Source organism: Hirundo rustica, chromosome 11 (genome assembly GCF_015227805.2).
Source record: "Hirundo rustica isolate bHirRus1 chromosome 11, bHirRus1.pri.v3, whole genome shotgun sequence".
Classification (NCBI taxonomy): Eukaryota; Metazoa; Chordata; class Aves; order Passeriformes; family Hirundinidae; genus Hirundo; species Hirundo rustica.
The window spans coordinates 7,086,782-7,111,029 of NC_053460.1; the positions used below are offsets into that span (position 1 = coordinate 7,086,782).

Consider the following 24,248-nt stretch of genomic DNA (forward strand, 5'->3'; position numbering starts at 1 on the left):
CAGTGGGACAGGGCACGCCTGGCACCCAGGGCGGGCCAAGGCTTGAGCAAGGACGGGCTTTGATGGATATGATGTGACAGGGAGAGCAGATCTCAGATGGCTGGAACGGCTCCTGAGCAGCATCAATCCAGCCGTAATGAAAAGTCATTATGGATTGAAATGCCACCGATGGGGAAGCGCCTCCCCCTCGTCGATAGGAAGCCACTGATGCAGTGCCACATGCCAGGGAGAGGAAGGTGCCACGGAGGAAGGCCTGGCCATGGCATGGACCGCTTTGGTACGGGGATGGAGCAGGTGGCTCTCATGCAGGCTGCAGTGGCACTCCAAGGTTGCACTTGAAACACCTGAAGGAAGCAGATATGGGTCCTTGCAGGTCACCTGCTCCATCACCCTCCAGCAGTGCAGGGGTCCATTCCTTGGAGCTCAGATGGAGGAAGCATCCCTGCCAAAGGCTTCTCCCATAGTTCGAGTGCCACACCTCAGCCACTGTGCTGGACAAGGGGTTGGAAGGAGCCTGGGGCTGCCTGGAGCTCCCAGTGCTCAAGAGAGGGAGCAGGATTAGGGCTCAGATGCAGCTGATAGCACCACGGCTTGGCTTTAATGCTGGGCACGAGATGGAACATGCCAGCACCCATCCTGCAGGGGCACCCACTCGTTCATGCCCAGCGCTGGGTGACACCTTCATGCCTGGAGGCACCTTTCCCTGTGCTGGGCTGACAGCAACCCTCACTCCCAGGTGCAGCCCGTGGCCTGTGAGAACAGCGAGGACAGGAGCATCACCCGCGTGGACGAGGGGCTGGAGGACTTCTTTGCCAAGAGGCTCATCACAGAAACACTGCCGTAAGCATGGAGGGTGCTCGGGGCCCCTCACCTGCCCAGCACACACCACCCCCAGGGCTTCAGCAGCCTCCATGCAAACACTGCTGGAACCAGGCAAAAGGGATGCTGGGGAAAGCAGCTCACCAGGGATATCACCAAGGGCAAGGCTGGGGGAAGAGGAACGGGATGGCAGCCACGGTGTGCGGGATGTGGCTGTGGAGTCTGTTCCACAGTGGGGAGGCAATGTGGCAGCACCCATGGGAAACATGCTGGGAATGAGTGCCCTTGCCAGAATGCTGCTATCTTGGGTGGAGTGTCCAGGGTCTGGATCCATCCCTTTAGGGTGGGCAGGGGGAAAAACTGTTCCCTTACCTCTTGGCAGCCTGGAGCTCACCTTTTCCAATGCTTCATTTCTCCCCAGCCCCACTGCTCCGGAGACCTGCCTGGGATCAGCCCCTCTGGCTCCCTCTGGTTCCCGTACCCTCAAGAAGAAAATTGGGAATTTTTTTGCCTTCAAGAAACCCAAATCCAGCCGAGGCTCGAGGTGTGAGAAGGAGCCTGAGGGTGGTCCCACCGCCCCTAGGAGCAGGCGCTCGATGCTCAGTGACATTTTACGAGCCCCCAGCAAGGCGGGGGAGTCAGGGAAGCCCCTGAGTAAATCAGAGGAGGGGGGGCTCTCTGCCGAGCCCCACACAGAGCCTGAGCACTGCCAGACCCCTGACTCTGCCAGGAGGATTCGGCCCAAATACTCTCGTGAGGGCAAATCCCAGTCGCTCATCCTGCTGTCCGGGGAGGACGAGGATGCGCTGGGGGTCAGGCATGACAAGGTAAGCACTGTCACAGTCACCAAGCTACCACCACTGTCCAGCTCACCTGGTGGGTGCTGCTCCCACCCATGGATGCTGGTGGGGTTAGCAGGGGATGCGGGGACACCGGAGTGATGGCTGGGGATATCCCCACTGGGTCTTGTCCGTGTCACCGTCTCCTGGAGGCATGCCTGGGATTGGGAATGTGGGTGCCCCACAGGCAGGAGTGCCATAGGTGCTGTGGTGGGTCCGTGTTCCTGGCAGGGTTGTGTCTCTCCTGCAGAAGAGGCACCTGGAGAAGAGTGAGGGGGAGTTGTCCAGCTCCTTCGAGCAGCGCATGCAGGTCATGCTCCATCGCATCGGCGTCACCAAGGGCCCGGCTGCCGAGAGCAAGAAGCAGCAGGTGGGGACTGGTTCCATTTTTGGGACGGATCCTGCCCCTTCAGGGTGGTAGGAGATGGTGGTCCATGGGGTGGGGGACATCTCCCTGCTGGGACTGGCAGCACCCAGCTCTGTGCTGCCACTGCCCATAGCCTCTGCCCTGTCACCCAATCCTCTGCAAGGGGTGAATTCCTATACCCTGCATGGTGTCTGTCAGTCTGTCCCTCCTTGCCAGGCATGCACCCATTCCCTACAGCCACATCAGAGCCTGGCAGCAGCACTCTGCCCTCTGCACCCATTGTCTGTGCGGGCACTGCCCCCCTGACACCCCCCTTACCAGTTTTTTACTCCTTGCAGAGCAAAGACAGCGAGATCAAAAAAGCCGGCTCAGATGGTGAGGGGCTGCACCCACCCCACCCTGACCCCCACCCAGCTGTGGGTCCCACTACAGCTTCCCCTGTGGGGTGCTGGTGGCAATGGGCAGACCCCAGCTCACTGATGCTGGCCGGTGCCTTGTGCTTGCAGGGGACATCGTGGACAGCTCTGCCGACTCCCCCCCATCCCTGAAGGCCCGCACACACTCTGTGTCCACAGGTGGGTCAGCAGTGCATGCCTGGGTGGTCACACCAGCCCCTGAGGCAGAGCCCTTTATATCCCCCATCCTAGCACCCAGCATTGGGATGGAGCCAACAGGGACTGGTGGGCACAGGCGTGTGGGCAGAATTCCACCCTCAGGAGGGTGCCCTACACCCAGAGGCGCCCATCCCTGCTGATGGCGGATGGACACCTGGGGGCTGGCTGCAGGCTGGTTCCCAGCACCGAGAACCGTCCCAGGGGCTGTCACTTCTGGGCGCCCACAGCTCCATCCTGCCTGCCCCACAGACGCGCCCTTCCGCAGCCCAGCCGCCAGGACGGAGCCCGGCGCCGAGCCCCGGCCAGCCTGGAAAGCCCTGGGAAGGCAGCTGCCCGCTGAGCCACCGGCCACCAGCTCCGACCAGCCCCGGCGCTCGTTCGCCCTAGCAGAGCCCAGCGGGCTGCCGGAGCCCGGGGGCCGGGAGGGCTGGAGTGGCAGCCTGCCACGGCTGGGCAGGAACGTGCCGGTGGCGCTGCCGCGGAGGGTCAGCCATGGTGGGGACGTGGGTGCTGGCACCCTGCCCACCCTGCCCACACCACCCAATACTGAAGGTAGGGATGCCTGAGGTGCCCGTGGGCGCCTCATCCCACTGCTGGCCTGCTCTTGGAACCCTTGGGAATGGAGGGCAGCAGGGAGCCGAGCGCACAGTGGGTGCTGGGTGCGGATGGGGCCTGCCAAGCGCGGTGCTGTGGGGTATCCTCCAATGGCACTTCCCGTTGCTTACACAGACAACCGGCTGATGGCACGGCTGGCAGCGCCACGGGGGATCAGCCGCCGAGCCTTGTCCGTCCATGAGGAGCAGCTCAGGGAGCCCGAGTGCCCAGCGGAGCTGGGAAGTAAGTTGGGTCTGGAGTGGGACCCCAAGCCCTCCTTGCACCTAACACCAATGGAAGTGGGTGGTGGTGTTCCACGTGGGTGCTGGTGCTGCCTCTCCAAGCTGGTGGATGATAGACAATGGCACTGCCACAGTGCCCCACCCTAACGTGGGGCTGGATTGTGTTTCCCCCAGTGGGCACCGTTCCCCTGCGCCTGCGGCGTTCGCCTGTGCTCAGGCACAGGACCAAGCACGAGTCCCTCTCAGAGATGGAGGGTGAGCCTGGACCAACCTCGGATGCTGAAGGTGAGATGCTCCCCTCCCTGCTAAAGCAGGTGTTGGGGTACCAAGGGTCCCCCTTTGCTTACACCAGCTCCTGTGACCTCTGTAGGTGGTACGCTGCAGGACTGGCCCCGTGCCAGGGTGGAGGAGCCGCAGGCTGGCACAGGCACTGAGGGTGAGCAGCCACAAGCCCCGGCACAAACTGTTGGGAATGCACAAGACTCAGCCGCCGTAGACCAAAGACGCCCGGCGCCGGGCCGGGAGGAGCCGGCCCTGGGACAGTGAAGCCCCTGCATGTCACCACGCTGCTCCCAATGAAACCCTGCAAGCAAGCGTGCCGTGCCGGGGTGCTTGGCAAGCTGGGGTGCAGAGAGGATAGACGGGGCACCGGGCTGGCGTGGATGTGCCAACGATGGCATCGCCCGATTTTCGCCACGGGGACAGCCAGGCCACCAGCATCGCCCAGGATGCCCAGGGACTGTCAGAGCCTGCAGGACACATCCGGTGGTGTTGCAGTCCCCAGTGCCCTCTGTCGCTGCGGGCTGCAGCGGGGGAGCCGGTGATTTTAGGCAGCCAGCTATTTTTAGGAAGCGTTCCCAAGGCACTTTCACCGCTCCAGCTCCTGACCCCATGGGGTACCGCTCTCTCCAGCCCCCGCCAGACGCAGGCTTCCATCAGCGGGACCACCACCCACCGCCTTTCAGCACGCAGCTCCATCCCCACAGCTCCCTGACGGCACCTGCGCCATCCTGACACCCCAGTGGCTTTCTCCTGTGTTGCCCTCTGCTCCGGACCAAACGCATTCCTTACACGGATGTTTACGACAAAGCAAGATGCTTGGTTTTGTTCTGTTTTGGTTTTTTTAATACAAGAGCTGTGTATTTAAAAAATATACAATTTTTAATTTCTACAGCATAACCCTGCGGGATATTTTTTGTAATAAACAGTGCAGGACCCGACCTAAACTTATTCAATAAACCATCCAAGCTCCTGGGGTACCTTCGGAGCAGGATCAGGTTGTGGGGCCTCTGCCATTGCTGCTGTAGTGGCACTGGGTCACCTTTAGTCCCCAACTGCAGGGATAAGGCATTTAGAAAGAATGAAGAGGTGGGAGAGGGACACTGGCTCACATATAGGCACTCCTGAATGAATGCTTTTTTCCCCTCTCAGCACTGAGGGTATTGGCTTTCAACAGGTTCATGTGCCAGCACCCTTGGAGCCAGCGCACTCAGCAGTCCCCTGGGGCACAGAGCTTCTGGTGTCCCCACATCCCTCCCCCAACTACTCTTCCCAGTGTTCTGACAAACCCGCTGAAGAAACAAAAGAGTGAAAGGTGGGCTGGGCTCAGGAATCCTCCTCCTCCTCCTCCTCAGTCAGTATCCAGCATGCCCACTTCAGCATTGCCTTTGAGATCCTGAGAAACCAGACAGGAGGAGCCAGGGTGAGAAGAAACCCAGCTGTGGACACACCACTGGGGCAGTTGGTGACAAGGGGTAAGGCAGAGGTTGGGGACTCACTACAGGGATGTGAGTCCCACTGCAGGAACAAGGGACAGCCGTAATTCCATGGCTGATATGGCACTGACCTGATAGACTGCACCTGCTGGCAGAGCTCAGGGCTTGGTGCCTCGTACTGGTACTGGGGTGGTCTCTCCACGAACTACAAAAGCAAAGGGGAGGGTGAGATAGGTCTGCTCCAGCCACAGAACACAGGCTGCTGCCCTATGCAGCCTGAGAGCCCAATAACCCCAGGAAACACCTAGGATTGAGGTGTCTTTCCCTCTGCTCTTTTGATCTTCTTTTACCCAGATAACTTGGAAGATGCTGTAGCAATTGTTTGTTCCCACCCAACTGTTTAGCTCTGGCTAAACCACATCTTCACCACCCCTGGAGGGATTTAAAGGCCTGTGGATGTGGCAGCTGGGGCTAGGGTTCAGTGGTGAGCTTGGCAGAGCTGGGGAACGGTTGGACTTCCATCTCATGAGCTCTTTTCCAGCCTAAGGGATTACATGATTCCCTCAGTGTTCCCAGATCCTCCACCATCTACACTGACACCTGCACTCAACGTCCCATCCCCACCAGCCTGGTGAGGAAAGATGCTGGGGATGGACAGCAGTGGTGGGGGCACAGAGAGCCTCCCCAGGCACCCCCAGCCCTCACCAGCTGGTTCATATTTACCGGCTCTGGAGCTCTGCACTGCTCCAGCCTGGAGCTGGGCCCAGGTCTTGCAGAGGATACTTGCTCTTCTTCCTCCTCCTCCTCCTCTTCAAGCTCCCTTCTGCGCTGCAGCCCTGCCTCCTTTCTGCTTTTCTTTGCACCTCGTGGGCCCATGAGCTCCGATCTCTTGCCTGTGCCTCTCCCCTTGCCCTTCGAGGTGCCTGGGGGATGCTGCTGCCCACTGCGGGCCCGCTCATCCTCCTCCATCAGCTTCCTCTTGTTACCCACAGTCTCTCCTCCCTTTGTGCTGGCGTGAGCCAGTCCAGGCTTCAAGGCATCTGCAGAGGAAGCTGTGCCACTGGAGCAGGCGTGCTCCCTGCGAGGAATGCTGCCGGGCGGGGATTGCAAGCTGCTGCTGGGCAAGACTGGAAGAACTGGAGAAAGAGCGGGCAGGGGGGCCTGAGAGCCCCTGGATCCCTGTGGGCCTTGAGCAGCGCACAGGACTTCCCCGGCTGCCTCGCTGGTGCTGATCTCCACCGGGCTGGCGCTGCTGTGGGAGCGCAGCAGGGAGGGAGAGGAGGTCTGTACTGGCTCTCCCGGGGGCAAGCCCTCAGGAGAGCCCCGGCTACACGCTTCCAGCAGGTCGGTGGTGTTGCTGTCAGCAGGAACATCTTTCTGGGTCTTCAGGGGAGGGTCAAGTTGAAAGCTCTTCTCTGGTAAGAGGAAAAGCACCGTCAGTTTGGGCAGGGGGCTCGGGGTGGGACCTGCCCTGACACAGGAAGAGTGTCAGGGCCAGAATGAAGCGGGTCCAGGGCTATGGGAACACCACAGCACTGCTTTAAGGCCAGGGGAAATCAAGCCAGCATCCACGGTGAGCTACACCCATTGAGAAGAGAGTAGCTGCTTCCTGCCAGGAAGGCAGGCTGGATGCCCTGGGACATGGGGGACTCACCGTCTGAAGAGCTCGCGGTCAAAGACAATGAGGGCATCCTGTTCCAGGGGTTATCCAGGGATCCCTCCAAGCTATCTGACAAGGTTGGTGATGCAGCACCTGCAATGAAGAAGCTGGAGGGTTGATTTTGGCGAAGAAAGCAGCTGCCCATTCCCTGTGGGTCCCCTGTGCATAAGATCTCAGAGAGACACGATCCTTGAGGGGAGCTCTGCAGCCCTTTCCAGCCCAAAATGTGGTGTATTCCAGTGAGATCCTTTCCAGGATCTCATAGAGCAGGCAGTGGAGAGGCAGACACTGCCCAGAGAGCAGGTAGGTATGAAGAAGGCCTTCTCCTACACCCTGCACTATCCAGGACACTTCCTCCCTTCGGCTCCTCCTCGACACGGAGCTTCTGCAGGTAATTCTGCAGCAAAGCTTGGTGACACCAAGCCAAGTAAAGTGACACAAACCCGTCCTGGTGCTGAGCCAGAGCCAGTGAGGAGCCCATACCAGGGCAGGAGACTCACGCTCACTGATGGCATCCAAGTGGCTTCTTGTGCTCCCCGTACAATCAACCAAAGCTGCAGCTTCAAGAAGCTGGAGGATTGGGACCATTCCCTGCCTGCTCAAGGTCTCCCAAAGACCTGGCCACACCAGTACCTCCTCCACTCAATCCAAGGAGATGGGCTGAGCCAACTGTAGAGGAAACTAAAGGCTGGATGGGATCTGGAGCGTTCATAGGAGGCCATGAGGACGATCCAAGGGCTCGAGCACCTCTGCTAGGGAGACAGGCTGAGAGAGTTGGGGTTATTCAGCTTGGAGAACAGAAAGCTCCAGGGAGACCTTAGAGAACCTTCCAGTATCTAAAGAGGCTCCAAGAGGGCTGAAGAAGGACTTCAGACAAGGCCATGGAGTGTCAGGACAAAGGGGAACGGCTTCCCACTGACAGAAGGCAGGGTTAGATTAGGTATTTGTAAGAAACCCTTTCCTGTGAGGGTGGAGAGGCCCTGGTATAGGTTGTCCAGTGAAGCTGTGGCTGCCCCAGCCCTGCAAGTGTTCAAGGACAGGGTTTGGAGCAACCTGGTCTAGTGGAATATGTCCCTGCTCATGGCACGGATTGGGGCTAGATAGTCTTTAAAGTCCCTTCCAACACAAATCATTGTAGGATCTGGAGATGCTGCAACTCACAGCTGGTTTGGGATACAACACTCGGGTCTCCTGGCACTATCCTGTCAACACTACTCTTTCCAGGAGCTGCTTGGCTTGTATCTGCAATGAAAGGGGAACTACTGATCATATCTCCAGCACGAGGGACACCCAGAGCAAAGGAAGTCTTCTCCCCACCCTAGGGAGCCCCTCATTTCACATGCCTGTGTGCTGCACTGCCCACCTGTGTACCCTGCAGATGTTGCCTCAGAAGAATCACAAACAACTGCCTCCTCTTCCTCCTCCTCCTCAGGAGGGATCACCAGGGCGCTGACCGGGACCATGAAAACATCCTCACCCTGCTGAAATGAGACACGTGACCGGGTTTTTGCTGGGCAGTCCCTCTCCAGATGCAAAAGTCCTGCTGTACCTGTCAACCCAACACCATCTCCTGCCCCAGCAAACCTGCAGCTCTGCCCACTGTCCTTCCCCCTCCTCCTGCCACCCACCAGAGCACCCCAAGCTGTCACAGCCCTGTCTCAGCAGACAGACTGACCTCCTTCTTGCGCTCTGCCTCCCACTGCGTGATGGGAACCTCGTCCTCCATTGTCACTGGCTTCTCCTTTGATTTCCATAAATCCAAGCATTCCTCAGCATTTTCCTTCAAAATCTCCAGCTGGTTCTGTCCAATGGCATCAATCAGCTGAGAGACAGAGGGCTCTGGAGCAGGAACACACAGACTTCAGTGGAGGAGACAGCTGAACTCAGGCAAGCCTCACCTGCAAACTTTCACCCTATTGCATGACTTGGTGACTGTCATAACCCTGAAACCTGTGTGAACACCTAAAATTCTGCATTTCCTTTGCTTCTAGAAACCATCTTTCCTTTCTTCACACATCCTGGACCAGCAGCATGAGCACAGGTATGCAATGTCCCACTCTGCTTTAGCTGTCAGCATTATCTCTTCCTGCTTTGGGCTTAGCAACACGTGCTTTTGAGATCCGACCAGGTTTGTGCTACCTCTGTCTAACATGGATCAAGCTGAGGAAACCCAGCCCTGCCCCAGGCAGTCAGAGCATTGCATGTCCCCCACAACCCTTTACCTGAGCTGGGAGCGTTCCTCACAGCAAGATTCTTCCTGTAATGACCAAGAATACAAAGCCAGGTTAGGGCTGGGACATACGAGGCTCTTGGTCACAGATCAAGCACCCTGGATTGGAAGCAGCAGCTTGTGAAAATAGTGGATCCCCCCCTGGGTGCTGATCTGGCCACTGGCCACATGCTCAGTATGCCAGGAATAGCCATCAGGGAGCCTCACCCCTGGAGATGGACTGATGGAAGGCCCCGAGGATCTCCAGTATTGGATCTCCAAGGATGAAGAATGAGCTGTGCAGGGCTCACCCACGCAGCTGTGCTGCCCACCACTGGCAGGAACAAGCTCCCCACAGGTGTTTCCTTCTAGCTCAGAGGAAGAGGCTGGCAATGTGCCACCACAATTTCATTTTTCATGGTCTACTCAATTCTGTCATGTTCCAAGGCAAGGAGTCACACAGGTTAACCAGGAGCTGCCATAACCTGTGCCAGCCCTTGCCAGTTTGCTCTAACCCCAGTCTGAGGTTGCACACTCTCATCAGGGTGTCTGGATACATCCCTCAGCCCCATACTTACAGCCAGAGCTCCTTTATCTTCTTCAGCACAGAGGGATCCTGGTTCCTGCAGCAAGAGAGAAGCCAGTCACTGATTCCCTCCAAATCCCCATCACCTTTCTCCCTTGCCTTGGAGACAATCCCTTTTTCAAAACGGATTGCCACAAGCAGGTCTCATCAGGGCTTCCAGGGTCAGCACTGCTGAGGGGAAGATGAAGAAGCCCCCCTGAGGACAGCCCCCCCCCATCCATCCCTGGGCCATACCCATCAGATGATTCCATCCTCTGCCTCTGCATGGGCAGCACGATGAACTGCTGGGCCGTGAGGTAAAACTCGCAGTCCTCCTGTGGGGAGGACAGAGCCTGTAAGGCCCCTCTGAGTCTCACCTCTGCCCCTGCCTCCCCTGGGGCCAGACAACACTCCCACACCCACCCCAGTTCTGCCACCAACCCTCCAGTCTAAGAGAAGGTCCCCTCAAAAAGGACAACCCCTCTCCAAGAGCACTTTGTATCTTCCTGCGTCAGCTGATGGCTCTGCGAGAGCCACAGGCCAGGGTGGGCCAGCCCAGGGGAGTCTGTGGGAACACCTCTGAACCCTTGTTCCCTGCAAGGGAACACTGGGATGCCCTGCCACCCGCCCAGGCAGGCCTGCAGCTGCCCAACAGGCAGGGGTGACAGCCAGGTGACCCTGGGAAAGATGCACTCCATCTGCAGCGAGGGCTCATCCCTGCCCAGGTCAGCTGCCACAGAGCCCACAGGAGCTGCAGACGAAAATGAAAGGCCTCCCATCACCTGCCTTCAGCTCCTGAGAGCAGCTGGAAGCAGGCAAGAGTGCAGGAAGCACAGCATGGTAACAGAACAGGCTGCTTCCACTCCTCAGAGCACTTACCAGCCTGGCCTCGTCCTGAAAACACACCGTGTACTTCTGCAGGACGATAATTCTGCAATTAAGGCTGGAAAGCCTGAGCTGCAGGTGGGCGCTGGAAAAGGAGCAGAGCAGGAATGCCTTGAAGAACGGAGCCAGACCCCCCCCCCAACACACAGTGGGGCTCCCACATGAGCTCTGCCAACCACACTGGGCCATTCTGGAACATGTCTCAGCATGAGCAGCAGGCACCAAGGGATCTTTATTCCTTAGTAATTTCTGTCTAAGAGCAGCTTCTTCCTGCTGCTTATCCTTGGCTCTGCTACCAGCACCCCAACAGCTTAAGGGTGTCCAAATAGGGAAATGGAAGAAAGTACTGAAGGAGCAGCCCAGGCTACCATGGTTAACGCTCTGGCCCCTTCCACAAAACTCCAAGGCTCTACAGTCCTTTCTAAAGGCATCACAGCTTCTGCCATGGATCCCTGCCCATCCCAGGGAGCAGACATAGGAGCAAGGGCATGCCAGCTTTCTTCTCTTAGCAGCTCTTTCACACCAACTTCCCATCCTGAGGTTGCTTTAGCTTAACACAACCTGAAACAAGACCAGGCAGGAGCCCCAGCTCCTCACAGCAGCTGTGGAGAACTGCTGTCCCAGCCATGCCAAGTCAGGGTGGAACTCACTTTTCCTCTGCCTGCAGAGCTTCAGATGTAATGACCACACGGATGTAGCAGGATCCATCAGAGACCTGCACCACAGCATCCTGGAGGACCCCAGGCTGGCCAGGAGCAGCTGAGTCACTCAAGATCTGTCAAGAGATTAGAGACGGGGAAAAAAAACCTCTCATTCATAGACCTAGAACAAGTTTCACAGGAAGGCAGTCACACCACCAAGCTTTTCCACCTCAAAAAAAATAAAACAGAGACGTTGAGGAAGAGTTGCACATCCACAGCCACCAAAATGGGAACCACTGCACACCTCCCAGAATTTAGATTTCAGAGGCTGCTGGAGCACTTTGGGACAGTCCCTCTGGGTACCTACCCGCACCACCTGCCCAGCCAGGAAATTCTCACGCTCATCCAGTTGCTCGTAATTCACCAACAAGTCAGCAATCCATGGCTCCAGGACGTAGAGTTTGGGAGAAGCCACATTCTTGTCCACACACACAAGACTACATGAGAAGAGACAAGACACCAAGCCATAAGCAGCGCTCCATCACCCTGGCAAGGGTTTTGCACCCCAAGCACAGCCACAAACCCAGGAGATTGCTCAAATCCACCCAAATGCACCCACTTCTCTGCAAGGACCCATCCCAAGGGCATTGTGCTGAGGAAGCCACGCTGCTGGGGGCACACAGGTCCTGCTGCATCCTGCTCGGACAGCGGAGGGGGACACTCGCAGCTCTGGAGTGTGTCCGGCCTTCTGCAAGTCTCCCAGACAGGACAGGACATTTATTTCTACCTCTTCCCATATTGTTTATTTTCACCCAATAACAACTTTCCTGGGACCAAGTCTTAACTATAACTGTCTGAACTGTGAAAGGGAGAAGAACTGGGGACAGGCAGGGACTGGGACAGATGTGGCTGGGGACAAGAAGGGGCTGAGGGACGGGCAGGGGCCGAGGTCGGGCGGGGGATGAGGACAGGCGGGGCTGGGCCAGGCAGAGGATGAGGGCAGGCGGGGGATACAGACGGGCAGAGGATGAGGGCAGGCAGGGGATACAGACGGGCAGAGGATGAGGATGGGCAGGGGATGAGGAGATGAGGATGGGTAGGGGATGCGGACGGGCAGATGATGCGGAAGGGCACGGGATGAGGACGGGCACGGGATGAGGACGGGCAGAGGATGAGGACGGGCAGGGGCTGAGGACGGGCAGGGGCTGAGGACAGGCGGGGCTGGGCCAGGCGCTGAGGGCAGGCAGGGCAGGCAGGGCAGGCAGGCAGGCTGACCCCCCTCCCGGCCCCCCTCACCGCTCCCCCGCCGCCAGCCCCGGGCTCGCCCCGCCCGGCGGAGCAGCCGCCGCCGCCATGGCCGCGGGGCCCGGAACAGGAGGCGCGGGCCGGAGCGCCATTTCCGGGGCGGGGCGGGACGAAGGGCCCGGCCGGGCTCGGCACCGCCGCGGGGGTCGGGCCCGGCTCCCGGCCCTCCCCATCCCCACCCAGCCTTCCATCTCACCTCCAGCCCCGTCCTTAAGCCCCGCCCTATCCCTGTGCCCAGCCTCGGCGGTTTTCCTGGGCGTGCGCGTCTCCTTGTAGAAGAGAGGAGTCTGTGGGGATCTTGGAGGCGTTTCCAGTACCTAAAGGGATTACAGGAGAGCTGGAGAGGGACTTTGGACACTGCCATGGGATGATAAGATAAGGAGGAATGGCTTCAAGCTGAAAAAAGAGGAAGGTTTAGATTAGATATGAGGAAGAAATTCTTCCTGATAGTGGGATGAGTCACTGGCACAGGTTACCCAGAGGAGCTGAGGCTGCCCCATCCCTGTAAATGTTCAAGGCCAGGTTGGACGGAGCTCTGAGCCTAAGGGAAGGTGATCCTGCCCATGGTGGGGTGTTGGAACAACAGGTCCCTTCCAACCCCAGTCATTCCAGGATTCCCCATGCTTTGGCCTGCTCTCTAGTACAGTTTGCCATTCAGTGGTTCACACATGAGCCTTGCCCATCCTTAGTCTCATCTTTAGGGTATTAAAGCCACTTGGTGAAATCTGTCAAGCGACCTGGGAAATGTTCTGGCTGAAGGGATGGTAAATTCCACCCCTCACCCCATTCAGTTGTGACTTGGGGCAGTCAGTGCCTTTTCATCCCCGTGCCAGAGGCTGTGGTTCCATCCATGCGCTGATGCTGAGGGCAGTGAAATGGCACAGCAAGATGGATGTAATTGTCACATTGTCTTTGTTTGCATGGCCAGGTTTTGGGGGGATGGGGCGGGGTGGCTTTCAGGGGTAGCTTCTGTGGGAAGCTGCCAGGAACCTCCTCCATGTCCAGCAGAGGCAGTGCCAGACAGCTTCAGGATGGACGTGGTGCTGGCCAAGACTGAACCCTTCAGCCATGGTGGTAACTCTTGTGTGATAACATATTTAAGAAGAATACAAAAAAGTTATTGTGCAGATGTAATTGCAGCCAGAGAAGAGTGGAGTGAGAATATGTGAGGGGAATAGCTCTGCAGACACCAAGGTCAGTGCAGAAGGAGGGGGAGGAGGTGCTCCAGGCACCCAAGCTGAGATTCTCTTGCAGCCCATTGTGCAGCCCATGGAGATGCAGCTGTGCCCCTAAAGCCCATGGAGGGCATGGGAATGCAGAGATCCACCTACAGCCCCTGGAGGAGCCCATGCTGGAGAGGTGGATACCTGAGAAGAGGCTGTGAACTCATGTGAAATCTGTGCTGAAGCAGGTTTCCTGGTAGGACTTGTGACCCTGTGAAGGACCCAAGCTGGAGCAAGCTGTGCCTGAAGGATTGCACCCCAAGGAAGAGTGATCCATGTTGCAGCACGTTGTGGAGAGCTGTTGCCCACGAGATGGACTCACTTTGGAGAAGTCCATGGAGAACTGTCTCCCGTGGGAGGGACCCCATGCTGGAGCAGGAGAAGGACTCCAACTCTTCTCCCCAGGTAGCAGCAGGGAACACATGATGAACTGACTATAACCCCCATTCCCTGCCTCCCTGCACTGCTGAGCAGAAGGACGTAGAGCTGGGAAAAAGGGAGTGGTGGAGGGAAGGTGTTTTTAAGATTTATCTTACTTCTCATTATCTTGCTCTGATTTTGTTAGTAACAAATTCAGTTAATATCCCCAGTTTGAGTCTGTTTTGCCTATGATGGTATTTGGTGAGTGATCTCTCCTAGACCTTATCTCAACTCATGAACCTTTGCTATACTTTTTCTCTCCCCTGTCCAGTTGCAGAGGGAAGTGATAGAGTGGCTTTGGTGGATGCTGGGCATCCAGCCAGGGTCAACTCACCAGACACACACAGAAGAATAGGCAGCAGGGTTTTCTCTTGCAGACTAAAGGTGATTTATTTAGAAAGGTTGCATTTGGATGGTGGATCAGATCTCCTGGACATGACAGTTCATTATTGTGCAGTTGCAAAGGTCCTTGGAACAGCATCTCCAGATGGAGCAGGAGAGGTTCCACAAGCTTATGCCCCTAGTCCTGCTCAATCACATCCTGTATAAGTGATTATTAATTACTTTAAACTATCTACACAACATCTCTGAACTATCTTAAATGTGTGCATTCCACTGTTGTGAATGGTCTGTGCAATCTGGGTGACACTGCAGCAGAAACCAGCTGGGGAGACCATGGGATCATAGACTCAGAGAGTCATTTAGATTGGAAAAGACCCCTAAGACCACCAAGTTCAATCCAACCCTCGGATGTCCAGACCCAACCTGGAGGGGGGGACACATGGAAACATGCAAGTCATGGTTCTCCGTTGACTTTAGGTGCAACAGGAGCTCCTGGGGGATGATTCTATGATTCGGTGATCCTCAGGCCTGTCCTGAAGCTCCTGAATCCATCAGTCCCATGCTTCCCTGGGAGTTCAGTCCATCAGTTGGTTCAGTCTCTACTGCAGGAAAGAGCTGGGGAGTACCTGGACCACCCTGGGGATGGATGTTCACCTGCAGTGCATTTGCTTGGGCACAGCCCTGGCTCCCAGCCATACCAAAGTCACACCCAGGGGCAAAACTGAATTTTATCACAGGATCACAGAGCCATAGTTTGGGCTGGAAGGGACGTTAAAGACCATCTAGTTCCAACCCCCACACACAAATAGGGACACTTTACACTAGACCAGGTTGCTCAGAAAGCCCATGCAGCCTGTCCATGAGCACTTGCAGGGGCAGGGATTATCCTTCTATCGCACTTAAATATTATATGTGCTGTTAGAGCAGACTCTGAGGAAAGGGATCACTCTGGTCAGCTCTGGAGGGTTTTTCCTAGTGGTCCTGGAGGGTTTCTAGGATTCTCAGCCTGTTCTTGTGGCCAAGGAACACTTGTCAGCTCTGGCTGCTCTATCCTCAAGTCTTCAAGGGACATTCACCTGTCCTGACTGCTCCATCCCCAACCCTGGCTTTGGCATTTTACAAACTAAGGCCAAAAAAGTGCACTGTGCAGAGTCAGCAAGTCCAGCCTTGCCTGCCTGACCTTGGGCAAGGGGAGGGACAGGCTTGGGATCCCAAGAGGGAGGGAGGTGGCGAGAGAGAGTGTCGCGGTGCAAGGACAGGGATAGTGCTGGCCCTGAAAGCCAAAAAACTCAGGTTTGGTAGAGCAGGGAAGGTACATAAAGCAGCACTCCAGACACCAAGCTCAGGGCATTCCCTGCCTGGGCAGGACACTTGGCTCGCTTTGCGTCATTCCACAGTCACCAGGAAAACTGGATCATGGGTATGGACCAGAGCCAAGAGATTGAGGTGCAGGCAGAGGATTTCCGAGAGCCACGAGCTGATGCAAGTCCTCATGGGAACATGCGAGATAACCAAGTAGCAAAAGGCACTGGCAGAGTCCAGGCGAGAGCAGTGCAGCCACAGGCAGAACAGCATGGCAGGGCTCCACGTCCGCTCCCTGCTGGTGACTGGAGCCAACCGAGGCATCGGCCTGGGGCTCATCCAGCATTTCCTGAGGATGCCAAAACCACCACAGTGGATCTTTGCAGGCTGTCGGGACCCCAAGGGACAGAGAGCACAGGTGAGACGGGCAGGGGGAGACTGGATCAGGAATGGTGTTTGCAAGGGGCTGGAGCTACAGTCAGGCACCTGCAGAACAGGTCAGCTGGCTTGGGGCACCATAGGATCTGTTCTGCATGGGATATGTGGAGGGAAGAGTGGTACATGGCATGTATAGAAGGCACAGAGCCCCATGTGAGCCCCGAGTGGCAGCTTGAGCAGGTGTTGGACTCAAAGTGGTGCACAGACAGAGATGGAGTGGCATGGGCTCTGCCTAGGAAAGGCAGAGCCTCTGCACAGCCCCTCCAGCCTCTCCATGCCTACACAGTGCCCTCTCTTACAGGAGTTACAGAATTTGGCCTCCAAACACCCCAACATCATCATCATCCCGCTCGGTAGGTGCCCTGAGGTAGGGATCCTTTGTCCCAGTTCCTCTGGCGAGTGCCCAGGTTGGGCACACCCTGGGAGCCCCGTGCTGGGAGAGAGCTGTGCCAGCAGGCTGGTGCCTGCGGGGCCGTGGGGCACTGCCACCTCTGGGGAACACAGGGGACTCCACCACGGGGACGCAGGCTCTGACCTCCCCTGTGTCGGCTCTGCAGAAGTCGCCGACCCCAGCAGCATCAAGGCGGCTGCAGCCAAGGTTGGGGAGCACCTGGGGAACTCTGGGCTGAACCTCCTCATCAACAATGCTGGAATTGTGAAGCTGAACACACTTGATACTGAGACATTGGAGGACATGAGAGAGATTTATACCACCAACACAATTGGGCCCCTGCTGATGGCCCAGGTGAGACCCTCACCCTATTTGGGCTGTCCTGGGGGAGCATGAAGTGCTGGTGGGAGGGGATCCTGCCTCCACTCTGGTTACCAGTGGGCTCTCAGTTGATGAGAAGCTCGTGGAGCCATGGGCTGGAGCTCAGGAACTGGAGCCTGGCAGGGAAGAGGAGGGAGGGGATGCCCCAGCACTGGTGTCAATGTTCCCCCTGTGGAAAGAGCTTCTCTCCTGCCCTGTGCCGTATCCGTGTGTGCTCCTGTCCCCTCTGCCTCCACCCAGGCGTTTCTGCCCTTGCTGAAGAAGGCTGCCCAGGGGAGCCCAGGCTCAGGGCTGAGCTGCAGCAAGGCTGCCATCGTCAATATATCCAGCATTGGGGGCTCCATCGCTTCTTCCTTTGGTTGGGAATTGATGCAAGTCACCTCGTACCGCTGCAGCAAGGTACTGTCACACTTCTGCTTCTCCTGCCCAGCTTTAGATCCCCTTGCAGCCCCCCTTCCCCTCCCACCACCATCCCCTCCCTGTCTCCCCACAGGCTGCTCTGAACATGCTGAGCAAGTGCCAGTCCCTGGCGTACAAGGAGCACGGCATCCTCTGCGTCGCTCTCCACCCCGGCTGGGTGCAAACCGACATGGGCAGCTCTGCTGGACACACGGTAGGAATTCCACCGGGGCGGGACCATCAGAGCTCCTGGGCTGATTTTCCATGGGTGGGAGTTGCTCTCCTGAGTCCCTGCCCATGGCTTACCTGCCTGTCCTTCCTTTCCTGCTGCTGGGGCAGCTCCCCCTATCCTGCTCCTGGGTGCTGGGTGTCCGCATCCCCTCGGTTCTCGTCTCAGTCCCTCCCCCTGGCGTTGTCAACTTTCCCTTTGCCCTGGAGCAGCTCTTTCCCCTGGCTCCGGCTGCTCCAGGGCTCTCAGTCAGGCCTCAGGCATGGGCTGCATCTCCCCCTCTGCCCCACAGCCCCCTGTGACAGTGGATGACAGCGTGCAAGGGATGCTGAAGGTCCTCTCCTCCCTCTCCGAGAAGGACACCGGCGCCTTCCTGGACTGGGAAGGGAAGGTCATACCCTGGTGAGACACCACTTGAGAATCCTGGCAGCCAGAAGGGGCCCTGTGCCACTGCTCCTACCTGTCCCACATCCTCAATAAACTCCTGCTGAGAGCCTCCAGCTCTGTTGAGGATTTCCAGCTCATGAGATGGCCCCTTCCCAGATATCCCGCTCTTCATCCCGGGATGCAGTGATGCCCACAGCTGGCCTCAACCCACAGCTGTCACTGGCATCCCCATGAGTGTCCCACGGCACTGTGAGTGCCGTCTGGAGACCTCCCCTCCAGGAGACACTGGAGAAGCTGGAGCAGGGCCCCTCTCCTGAGAGGAGAGAGATCTTCCAAGCCCCTGCAGGACTGGCCTTCCCCCGCCCAGGCTGAGCTGTCTGAGGGGCTGGGGGTCACAGGGACCAGCTGTCCTCTCCCCTCAGCTGGGGGATGCCTGGTCACAGATGGGACAGAGGGACACACAGCACTCGGGCAGAGCACGGGAATCCCGCCCCAGGCTCAGATGGGCAGGTTTGAGAATGGGTGTGGAGACAGAGCAGAGAGACATCAGCTGCCAGAGTTTACAGAGGCCAGGGTACAAAGAGATCACAGAGAACACATGTCATGGGGAAGGAGAGAGAGGCTGTTTCCCAAGCCAATTCCCTCTCCCCAGCAGTGTGCGGAGAGCTGAGGTTGAGCAGGGGTGACCATGCAGAGTGGTGAGCCAGTGAGCAGAGACTGTAGCATGGGCAGGAGGCGCCGTCCATTTGTCCATCACCAGGGCAGGCTGTTCCCTTCCCAGTCGAGGAAGGCTCCAGAGGTGTCCTGTGAGAGGCTGGCCAGCACGGTCAGGATGCCCCTCACGCTGTGCTCCACTGTCAGTGGTGCCTGCAGAAAAGGACAATGGGCTGTAACAGAGAGCAGCTCTTGGTGAGGGTGAATGCCCCGGAGCAGCATCCGTGGTGCTCATGGGGATATTTTTCCTTACTGCCACACCTCTGTTCTCCCGGCTGGGTTGAGGAGACGGGGCTGGCTATCCCATGTACTCAGTTGCAGCTTGCTGCCTGCTCCCTGCCTGCTCTGCTCCTGAAGATGGTCCTGGCAGCCCACAGCATCACACAAGATCCCCCAAGTGCCCCCGCCCTCCCCAAGACATGGGATTCAGTGGGGTCCCGCTGACCCTCCCCTGTACAGCCCAGTACCTCCTCTGTGCCCATGTCAGTCTTCACCCAGCCAGGATGGATGGCCACACATAAGATCCCCTTGTCCTGGAGTTCTGCAGCCAAGCACCTCGTCACCATGTTCTGGGCAGCCTGGAAGAGGCACAGCCCTGCCAGCACAACCCAGGGAGTGGGTGGGCAGGAGAGGAGATATTTCCTGGGCAGAAAATGGCTGTGGAGATGGGAAATGGGACCTGGTCCTGGGACAAAGCATCAGCACAACCTGCTGGAAAGGCTCAGTCCTGGCTGCTGCTGTCCAGCTCTCTGTGCTTCTGCCTGGGGGAACCAGGCAGGGGGTGGGTGGCTGGGGCAGGGGGTGACCCGTGGGCTCCCTCCCCTCCGTGGGCGCTGTGCCCGGGACAGCATCTCCAGCACCTCCCCTGGCACCTCACCTTGCTGGCCCGGTAAGGGTACATGGGGGCCTCTGGCACCCTGAGGCACAGCCCGATGGAGCCCAGTTTGGTGGAGATGTTGATGACAGCAGCCCTGCTGCAGCTCAGACCCTCCTTCCCTGTGCTCTTGGCCGCCTGCTCCAGGAGCGGCAGAAATTCCTGATGCAAAGACACCAACACTCCATTAACATGCAACAGAACCCCAGTATGAGGACCATCCTGGAGGGCTCTGTCACAGACTGTGGACAAGCAGCTGGACAGACACTCCTGGCAGGAGTGCAGGGGATGGGGAAGATGCCCCAGTGAGGGGCCAGGCTCCAGCTTTTCCCCTCCCCAGGGAAGGAGTGAGCGGGCACAGCAAGCCTGGTGCAGGCAGATGCTCCAGGTCGGGGAGAACTAAGCATGGGGGATACTGGGCTGTGTTAAGCTGCTGAGCTCCTCTAGGTAGGCAGGGGAGATCCATGGAGGTGACCTTATTCCCATTGAGGAACATCTTCCCAAGCAGGAGAAACCCAAAAAGTCCAGACATACCTTAACAACCTGGAGTGGCCCAACCACGTTGGTGGCAAACACGTTGAGCATCTCCCGTGAGTCCAGAGAGCGCAGTGTGGCGTGGGAGCTGATGCCTGCATTGTTGATGAGCAGGTTCAAGCCCTGATCCTTCAGATGATACCCCACAGCCCTCATGGCCCCTTGGATGCTGGGCAAATTCACTGTGTCTGCCAGGGAAAAAGCAAAGTGAAGAACAGCACTGATGGGTCACACAGTACCCACTGGAAATTGTGCTGTAGGTGGAACCAGCACTTCTTATCCAGAAAGGATGCAGCAGGTTTAGCAGATTAAGCACGTTGGAATGAGCAGCAATTTGTCCTTACCTCTTGGTTTTGCAGACTCAGCTGAATGAAATCTTAATTCAACCCATTTTTGGTCATGTGGGGGTTACTGATAGGAAAAACTTGTCTGTATTCCCTTTCTGTATTCAAGGAATTTATGGTCATACAAGGGATGCTTGGTTCTCGCACACTGAGACTCCCAGGTTTATTTCCATAGGGAGATATTTTTTGCTTCATGCTGTTACCCACAAGTTTTGGACCTGACAGATGAGCTGAGGTGAGTATAAGTAATAAAATATTTGGGATGTAACCTGCAGTATTTGGTTGCAGGCCCTGAATCTGAACTTCCCTGTCCCTACTGACCAAGTTGTGGGGACAACCCCTCAAGCACAGCTGAAATTGGGCTAAGGAGGATAAGTATCCCCAGAGCCCTCTTCTTTGCTTAAATGTTGGTATAGCTTTTGAAATGCTGCCATGCTTTAGTTGCAGGATTTTTCTGACTTAGGCAATAAAAGTGGTATTTTTTTAAGTTTGTATCCAGATGTCAGGGCTGCTTGTTAGGATTTACGTCCTGTCCTGGATACTCACCAACTGAAGTGGCCATAGTTTGTTTGTTTAAAAGGGTCATCTAAATACCTTCAGAATGTGAAACAGGCTGGTTAGACCAATATTAAACTTTATATATTGCCTTTTAATACCTCAGGTGTACCACAGAGCCCTTAAAACCATGAATATTCACATGTATGGGCAAGTTGGAGTATGCCCTTGTTCCCGTGCACATTTCTGTGCCTGTTTTTTGCAGATGCCAATGTGATGAGCCTGCTGGGAGTCAGGGACTGCAGGGTTGGATTCCTTTTTTTTGGCAACCCTCTGGCCCCTAAGCTCTGTTTCTGTTCTCATGCTTAGAAAAGAGTCACTTAGCAAAGGTTTCAAGGCTGAAGATTTCTTTCTTGGAATGTTTTGTACACTGATGGGCAGCAAAAAAATTCCTTTTTCCTGGCATTTTTAACTAGCCTGATGTCTTTATGGTGCTAAGCAAGTATGTGAGTGGCATGGGACTTGTTGCTGCTTTGCATTATGCAGTGCAGACCTTTGTAGAGGTGTTCTGAAAACATTAGGGAGGAATACCATGGGATAATCTGCTGTGGGGCTGCTGTGAGGGGAAGGAGCCTTGGGATTTGACAGGATATTGCAGGATATTGTCCAATTGCAGGACAAATCACAGAGTGCTTTGGAGTTACTTCTTTAGATAACAATGGGATGAAGGTCAAGGTTCTGTCATTACACCACATGTGAGGGATCTTTTGGTCACTGGTGAATAATTAACTGCTCTGTTTGGATTAGCTGAGTCATTGCTCCAAGGCATGTGGGACCAACACATTTTTAGTCCTTAACCCCCACATTTGCTGAAATAAACTCTTGTCTCCCTGGAAGAAATAAGGGTGGAAAAGAAAGAGAGAGAATGAAAAGAATTTACAGATCTTACACATTTATGAGTTATATATTTTTTAACTTTTCTTTCTGAAAATCCATGCCTATGACTGGTTTGAAGACATTTCCTTATTATGGAGCAAGACAGCTTGAAGCAGCTTCTCTTTTTTAAAAAAAATCTTGTTGCTGTTGATATGTCAGAGCTTTTAAGCTTATTTTGGAACTTTGTTGATAGTCTGGGGCATGGGATATATGTTGTTAGTAAAGATTTTTCATGAAGTGGCCAGTCCCTTGAGATGTTCCTTTTATGTTGGTCATACTCTTCCCATCAGGTACTGCCAGTTGGGGCTCAAAGCTCATTTATTTTTTATTACAGAAAAGGTGTTTAACTTTAAAAATCTACTTAACAGCAAAAGAGAAATTTGCTGCCTCTTTGTACTACAGCCTGAATTCAAGGATGTCTTATTTTCTAAGAAATATTAAAAAAAAAAAAAATCCTGAACTTGAACTGAAGTTACTTGAACTTTTCAGGTATTTAAACAAATAAATAGGTAAGTACTGATATGGCATAGCCTTGATACAGTCTTCTTATTATTAGCTCCCATGAAATACAAGTATTTAGAAGTGCTGGCTGCTTCCTACTTCCCTTATTACACCAATGGCAATCCCAGTGCAGGCACTTTCCCAAAACATTTCTTTTGGGTTTGGATGTTCTTTTAATTCTTCATTAATAAAAGCAGTCCCCACTCCCTCAGACACAGGAAATCTCTGCTCCTCAAGACATATCCTTATCTCCCCACTCTTCACCCAAACACTGTCCTCCCCAGCAAAATCCTGTCTCTGTCCAGCACCCTGGAAGCTTCTTTCCTGTGAATACCCCAACTTTGCCAACTCCAATTGCCAGCCTGGCTGTTCTCCCTATGGTGTCTAACTTCATTTGCTGCCTTGTGCTTCTCCCAAAGGCTGCGGAAAAAGGTCACTGAGTTAGGCCCACATCCAAAGAAGGAGGGAATGGCCAAGAGGACATCTCCCCAGTCCAGGCTGTGGACATCCCATGCCTCTGGGTGAGAGCATCAGCCTGGGACACTAGGCTGGGCAGATTTCCCATGTGTCATTTCTTAGCTATTTTTTTCTCCCTTTTTTACCTGAAAGAAATGCTGGCTATGGCCACCTCCAAGCAGATCCCAAACCAACCATCCTACTTAGGAACCATCCAGGCAGGTACTGTGCTCTGCCTTGCTTCACTTTGTGAACCCATATATCCAGCCCAAAACCGGGGCACTATTTAGCATCTTTGGGAAGAGACATCATGCCTTTCCCATGAAACTTGCTCAGCTGAGGTGTCCGGATTCACCTCTGCCTCATCTGAAGCCAGTTTGACTGCTCTAGCCAGAGTACAGCTTAATTTGGGGGGAGAAGCTTGCCGAGGTGTGCATGGATCCCTCCCCACCTGGCAGGGCTTGAGCTTACTGCAAAAGCTGCCCCTGATCCCACCTCTGAAGTCAGCAGAGAGCTGGAAGCAATGTTGGGTGCGAGAAGAAAGGTTGCTTCATACCTAGCTGGACCAGTTTGATGCTGGAGTGCTGGGCAGCTAACTCTTGCAGGGCCTGGGAATAAAGTGATGGAGCAAGGGAGGAGGTTAGAAGCCAAGAGCTGCATGGTCAGGTGTCCCACCCCTGCTCTGAGGTCACTGAACCAGGGTGGCTTTGCTTTTTTTGGGGGAAAGAGAACAGGGCCATTCCCTGGATGGGGATGGGGTGGGGCAGCAAACCTACAGCCAGCAGGCGAATGGTGCTGCTGGGCTTAGGAACTGCCCCCCATCCTGAGTGACCCCAGCACAGAAAAGGGGTTGGCTGGCCATTGGCACAGCCAGGAGCCAGTGCTGAAGACACGTCTGCCCTTCCAGCCACATCCCACCTGGCCACATTGGGCGCTGCCTTATCCAGGGAGCTGGGGCGGTTAAGGGACCCCCAGAGCACTTCTGCCCCCACTCCTGGGTAACCCAGCAAGCCACCAGGGCTGCAGGGACTGCGGATCCCCGCTGCCCACCTGGCTCAGCACCATCCCATTCCCTGTGCCCACACTGACCTTCCCTCTTGGGCCCTTGGGGTCGCGGCAGGTGGCGAAGATGTGTTGGGGGGGCCGGGGGCTGGCGGCGAGCTGCCGCACAAGCTCCAGTCCAATGCCCCGGTTGGACCCTGTCACCAGGACGCTCCGAGCCAGCGCAGCCATGTCCCCAGCCTCTGCGCCGGGCGGTGACACATGGCAGGGTTGCCGCCTGCTTGGCGTGAAGAGGAGCTCGGCACAGCCCAGGGTGTGGCTCTGGGCACCCACGGGGACTGGGACAGTGCCAGCTCCTGGCCCCTCGCCTGCCCCAAACAGAGCCAGGGTCTCAGGAGGACCGAGTGCTCCCTGGCATTTGGCAC

The 24,248-nt window shown here is 56.1% G+C and overlaps 4 protein-coding genes across 7 annotated transcripts in view; 2 read left to right on the forward strand and 2 right to left on the reverse strand.

Annotated features, from left to right (window-relative positions):
- The window catches only part of CARMIL2 (capping protein regulator and myosin 1 linker 2), a 23,108-nt gene extending 18,379 nt beyond the window's left edge, over positions 1 to 4,729 (forward strand). The window contains exons 32-40 of the mRNA XM_040075513.1: positions 737 to 840; positions 1,241 to 1,646; positions 1,909 to 2,028; positions 2,364 to 2,400; positions 2,532 to 2,600; positions 2,889 to 3,191; positions 3,369 to 3,476; positions 3,650 to 3,760; positions 3,846 to 4,729. Coding sequence (XP_039931447.1) covers positions 737 to 840; positions 1,241 to 1,646; positions 1,909 to 2,028; positions 2,364 to 2,400; positions 2,532 to 2,600; positions 2,889 to 3,191; positions 3,369 to 3,476; positions 3,650 to 3,760; positions 3,846 to 4,021 — 1,434 coding nt within the window. The 3' untranslated portion in view covers positions 4,022 to 4,729. The remainder of the gene's footprint in view (positions 1 to 736; positions 841 to 1,240; positions 1,647 to 1,908; positions 2,029 to 2,363; positions 2,401 to 2,531; positions 2,601 to 2,888; positions 3,192 to 3,368; positions 3,477 to 3,649; positions 3,761 to 3,845) is intronic.
- On the reverse strand, positions 4,578 to 12,506 carry LOC120757920 (uncharacterized). Of its 4 annotated transcripts, none has more exons than XM_058422121.1 (14): positions 12,447 to 12,506; positions 11,518 to 11,647; positions 11,160 to 11,284; positions 10,504 to 10,594; positions 9,880 to 9,959; positions 9,638 to 9,682; positions 9,073 to 9,107; positions 8,526 to 8,689; positions 8,214 to 8,328; positions 7,484 to 7,615; positions 6,845 to 6,943; positions 5,914 to 6,605; positions 5,322 to 5,395; positions 4,578 to 5,150 (listed from the first exon to the last, which is right to left on the reverse strand). In XM_058422121.1, the coding sequence occupies exons 1-14, from the start codon at positions 12,503 to 12,505 to the stop codon at positions 5,081 to 5,083; spliced, it is 1,911 nt and encodes a 636-aa protein (XP_058278104.1). In that variant the 5' UTR covers position 12,506; the 3' UTR covers positions 4,578 to 5,080. The 4 variants fall into 4 exon arrangements, with proteins under 4 accessions (XP_058278104.1, XP_058278103.1, XP_058278106.1 ...); XM_058422120.1 differs by having other exon boundaries at positions 8,214 to 8,331; XM_058422123.1 differs by lacking the exon at positions 7,484 to 7,615.
- Positions 12,507 to 15,772: 3,266 nt separating this feature from the next.
- LOC120758002 (C-signal-like) lies at positions 15,773 to 18,071 on the forward strand. The gene is made up of 6 exons (XM_040075763.2): positions 15,773 to 16,160; positions 16,482 to 16,533; positions 16,738 to 16,925; positions 17,193 to 17,351; positions 17,446 to 17,565; positions 17,873 to 18,071. Exons 1-6 carry the CDS (start codon positions 16,014 to 16,016, stop codon positions 17,984 to 17,986), a joined length of 780 nt encoding a protein of 259 aa, XP_039931697.1. The 5' UTR covers positions 15,773 to 16,013; the 3' UTR covers positions 17,987 to 18,071.
- LOC120758003 (C-signal-like) lies at positions 17,965 to 24,069 on the reverse strand. Its single transcript, XM_040075765.1, has 6 exons — positions 23,911 to 24,069; positions 23,378 to 23,429; positions 20,090 to 20,277; positions 19,559 to 19,717; positions 19,149 to 19,259; positions 17,965 to 18,834 (listed from the first exon to the last, which is right to left on the reverse strand). Exons 1-6 carry the CDS (start codon positions 24,052 to 24,054, stop codon positions 18,721 to 18,723), a joined length of 768 nt encoding a protein of 255 aa, XP_039931699.1. The 5' UTR covers positions 24,055 to 24,069; the 3' UTR covers positions 17,965 to 18,720.
- Between the last annotated feature and the right edge of the window lie 179 nt (positions 24,070 to 24,248).

Bases quoted from the DNA above. Each gene is read 5' to 3' on its own strand.
- LOC120758002 (XM_040075763.2), top strand. From the start codon at position 16,014: ATGGCAGGGCTCCACGTCCGCTCCCTGCTGGTGACTGGAGCCAACCGA. The intron at 16,926-17,192 runs GTGAGACCCTCA...GCCTCCACCCAG, and splicing joins GGCCCCTGCTGATGGCCCAG to GCGTTTCTGCCCTTGCTGAA. The intron at 17,352-17,445 runs GTACTGTCACAC...GTCTCCCCACAG, and splicing joins CCTCGTACCGCTGCAGCAAG to GCTGCTCTGAACATGCTGAG.
- LOC120757920 (XM_058422120.1), bottom strand. From the start codon at position 12,505: ATGGCGGCGGCGGCTGCTCCGCCGGGCGGGGCGAGCCCGGGGCTGGCG. The intron at 9,108-9,637 runs GTAAGTATGGGG...TGGTCATTACAG, and splicing joins AAGATAAAGGAGCTCTGGCT to GAAGAATCTTGCTGTGAGGA. The intron at 6,944-7,483 runs GTACTGGTGTGG...TCTTCATTGCAG, and splicing joins CCTTGGATTGAGTGGAGGAG to GTGCTGCATCACCAACCTTG.
- LOC120758003 (XM_040075765.1), bottom strand. From the start codon at position 24,054: ATGGCTGCGCTGGCTCGGAGCGTCCTGGTGACAGGGTCCAACCGGGGC. The intron at 19,718-20,089 runs GTATGTCTGGAC...TCTTTGCATCAG, and splicing joins GGCCACTCCAGGTTGTTAAG to GAATTTCTGCCGCTCCTGGA. The intron at 18,835-19,148 runs GTACTGGGCTGT...CCTTTTCTGCAG, and splicing joins CTGACATGGGCACAGAGGAG to GCACCACTGACAGTGGAGCA.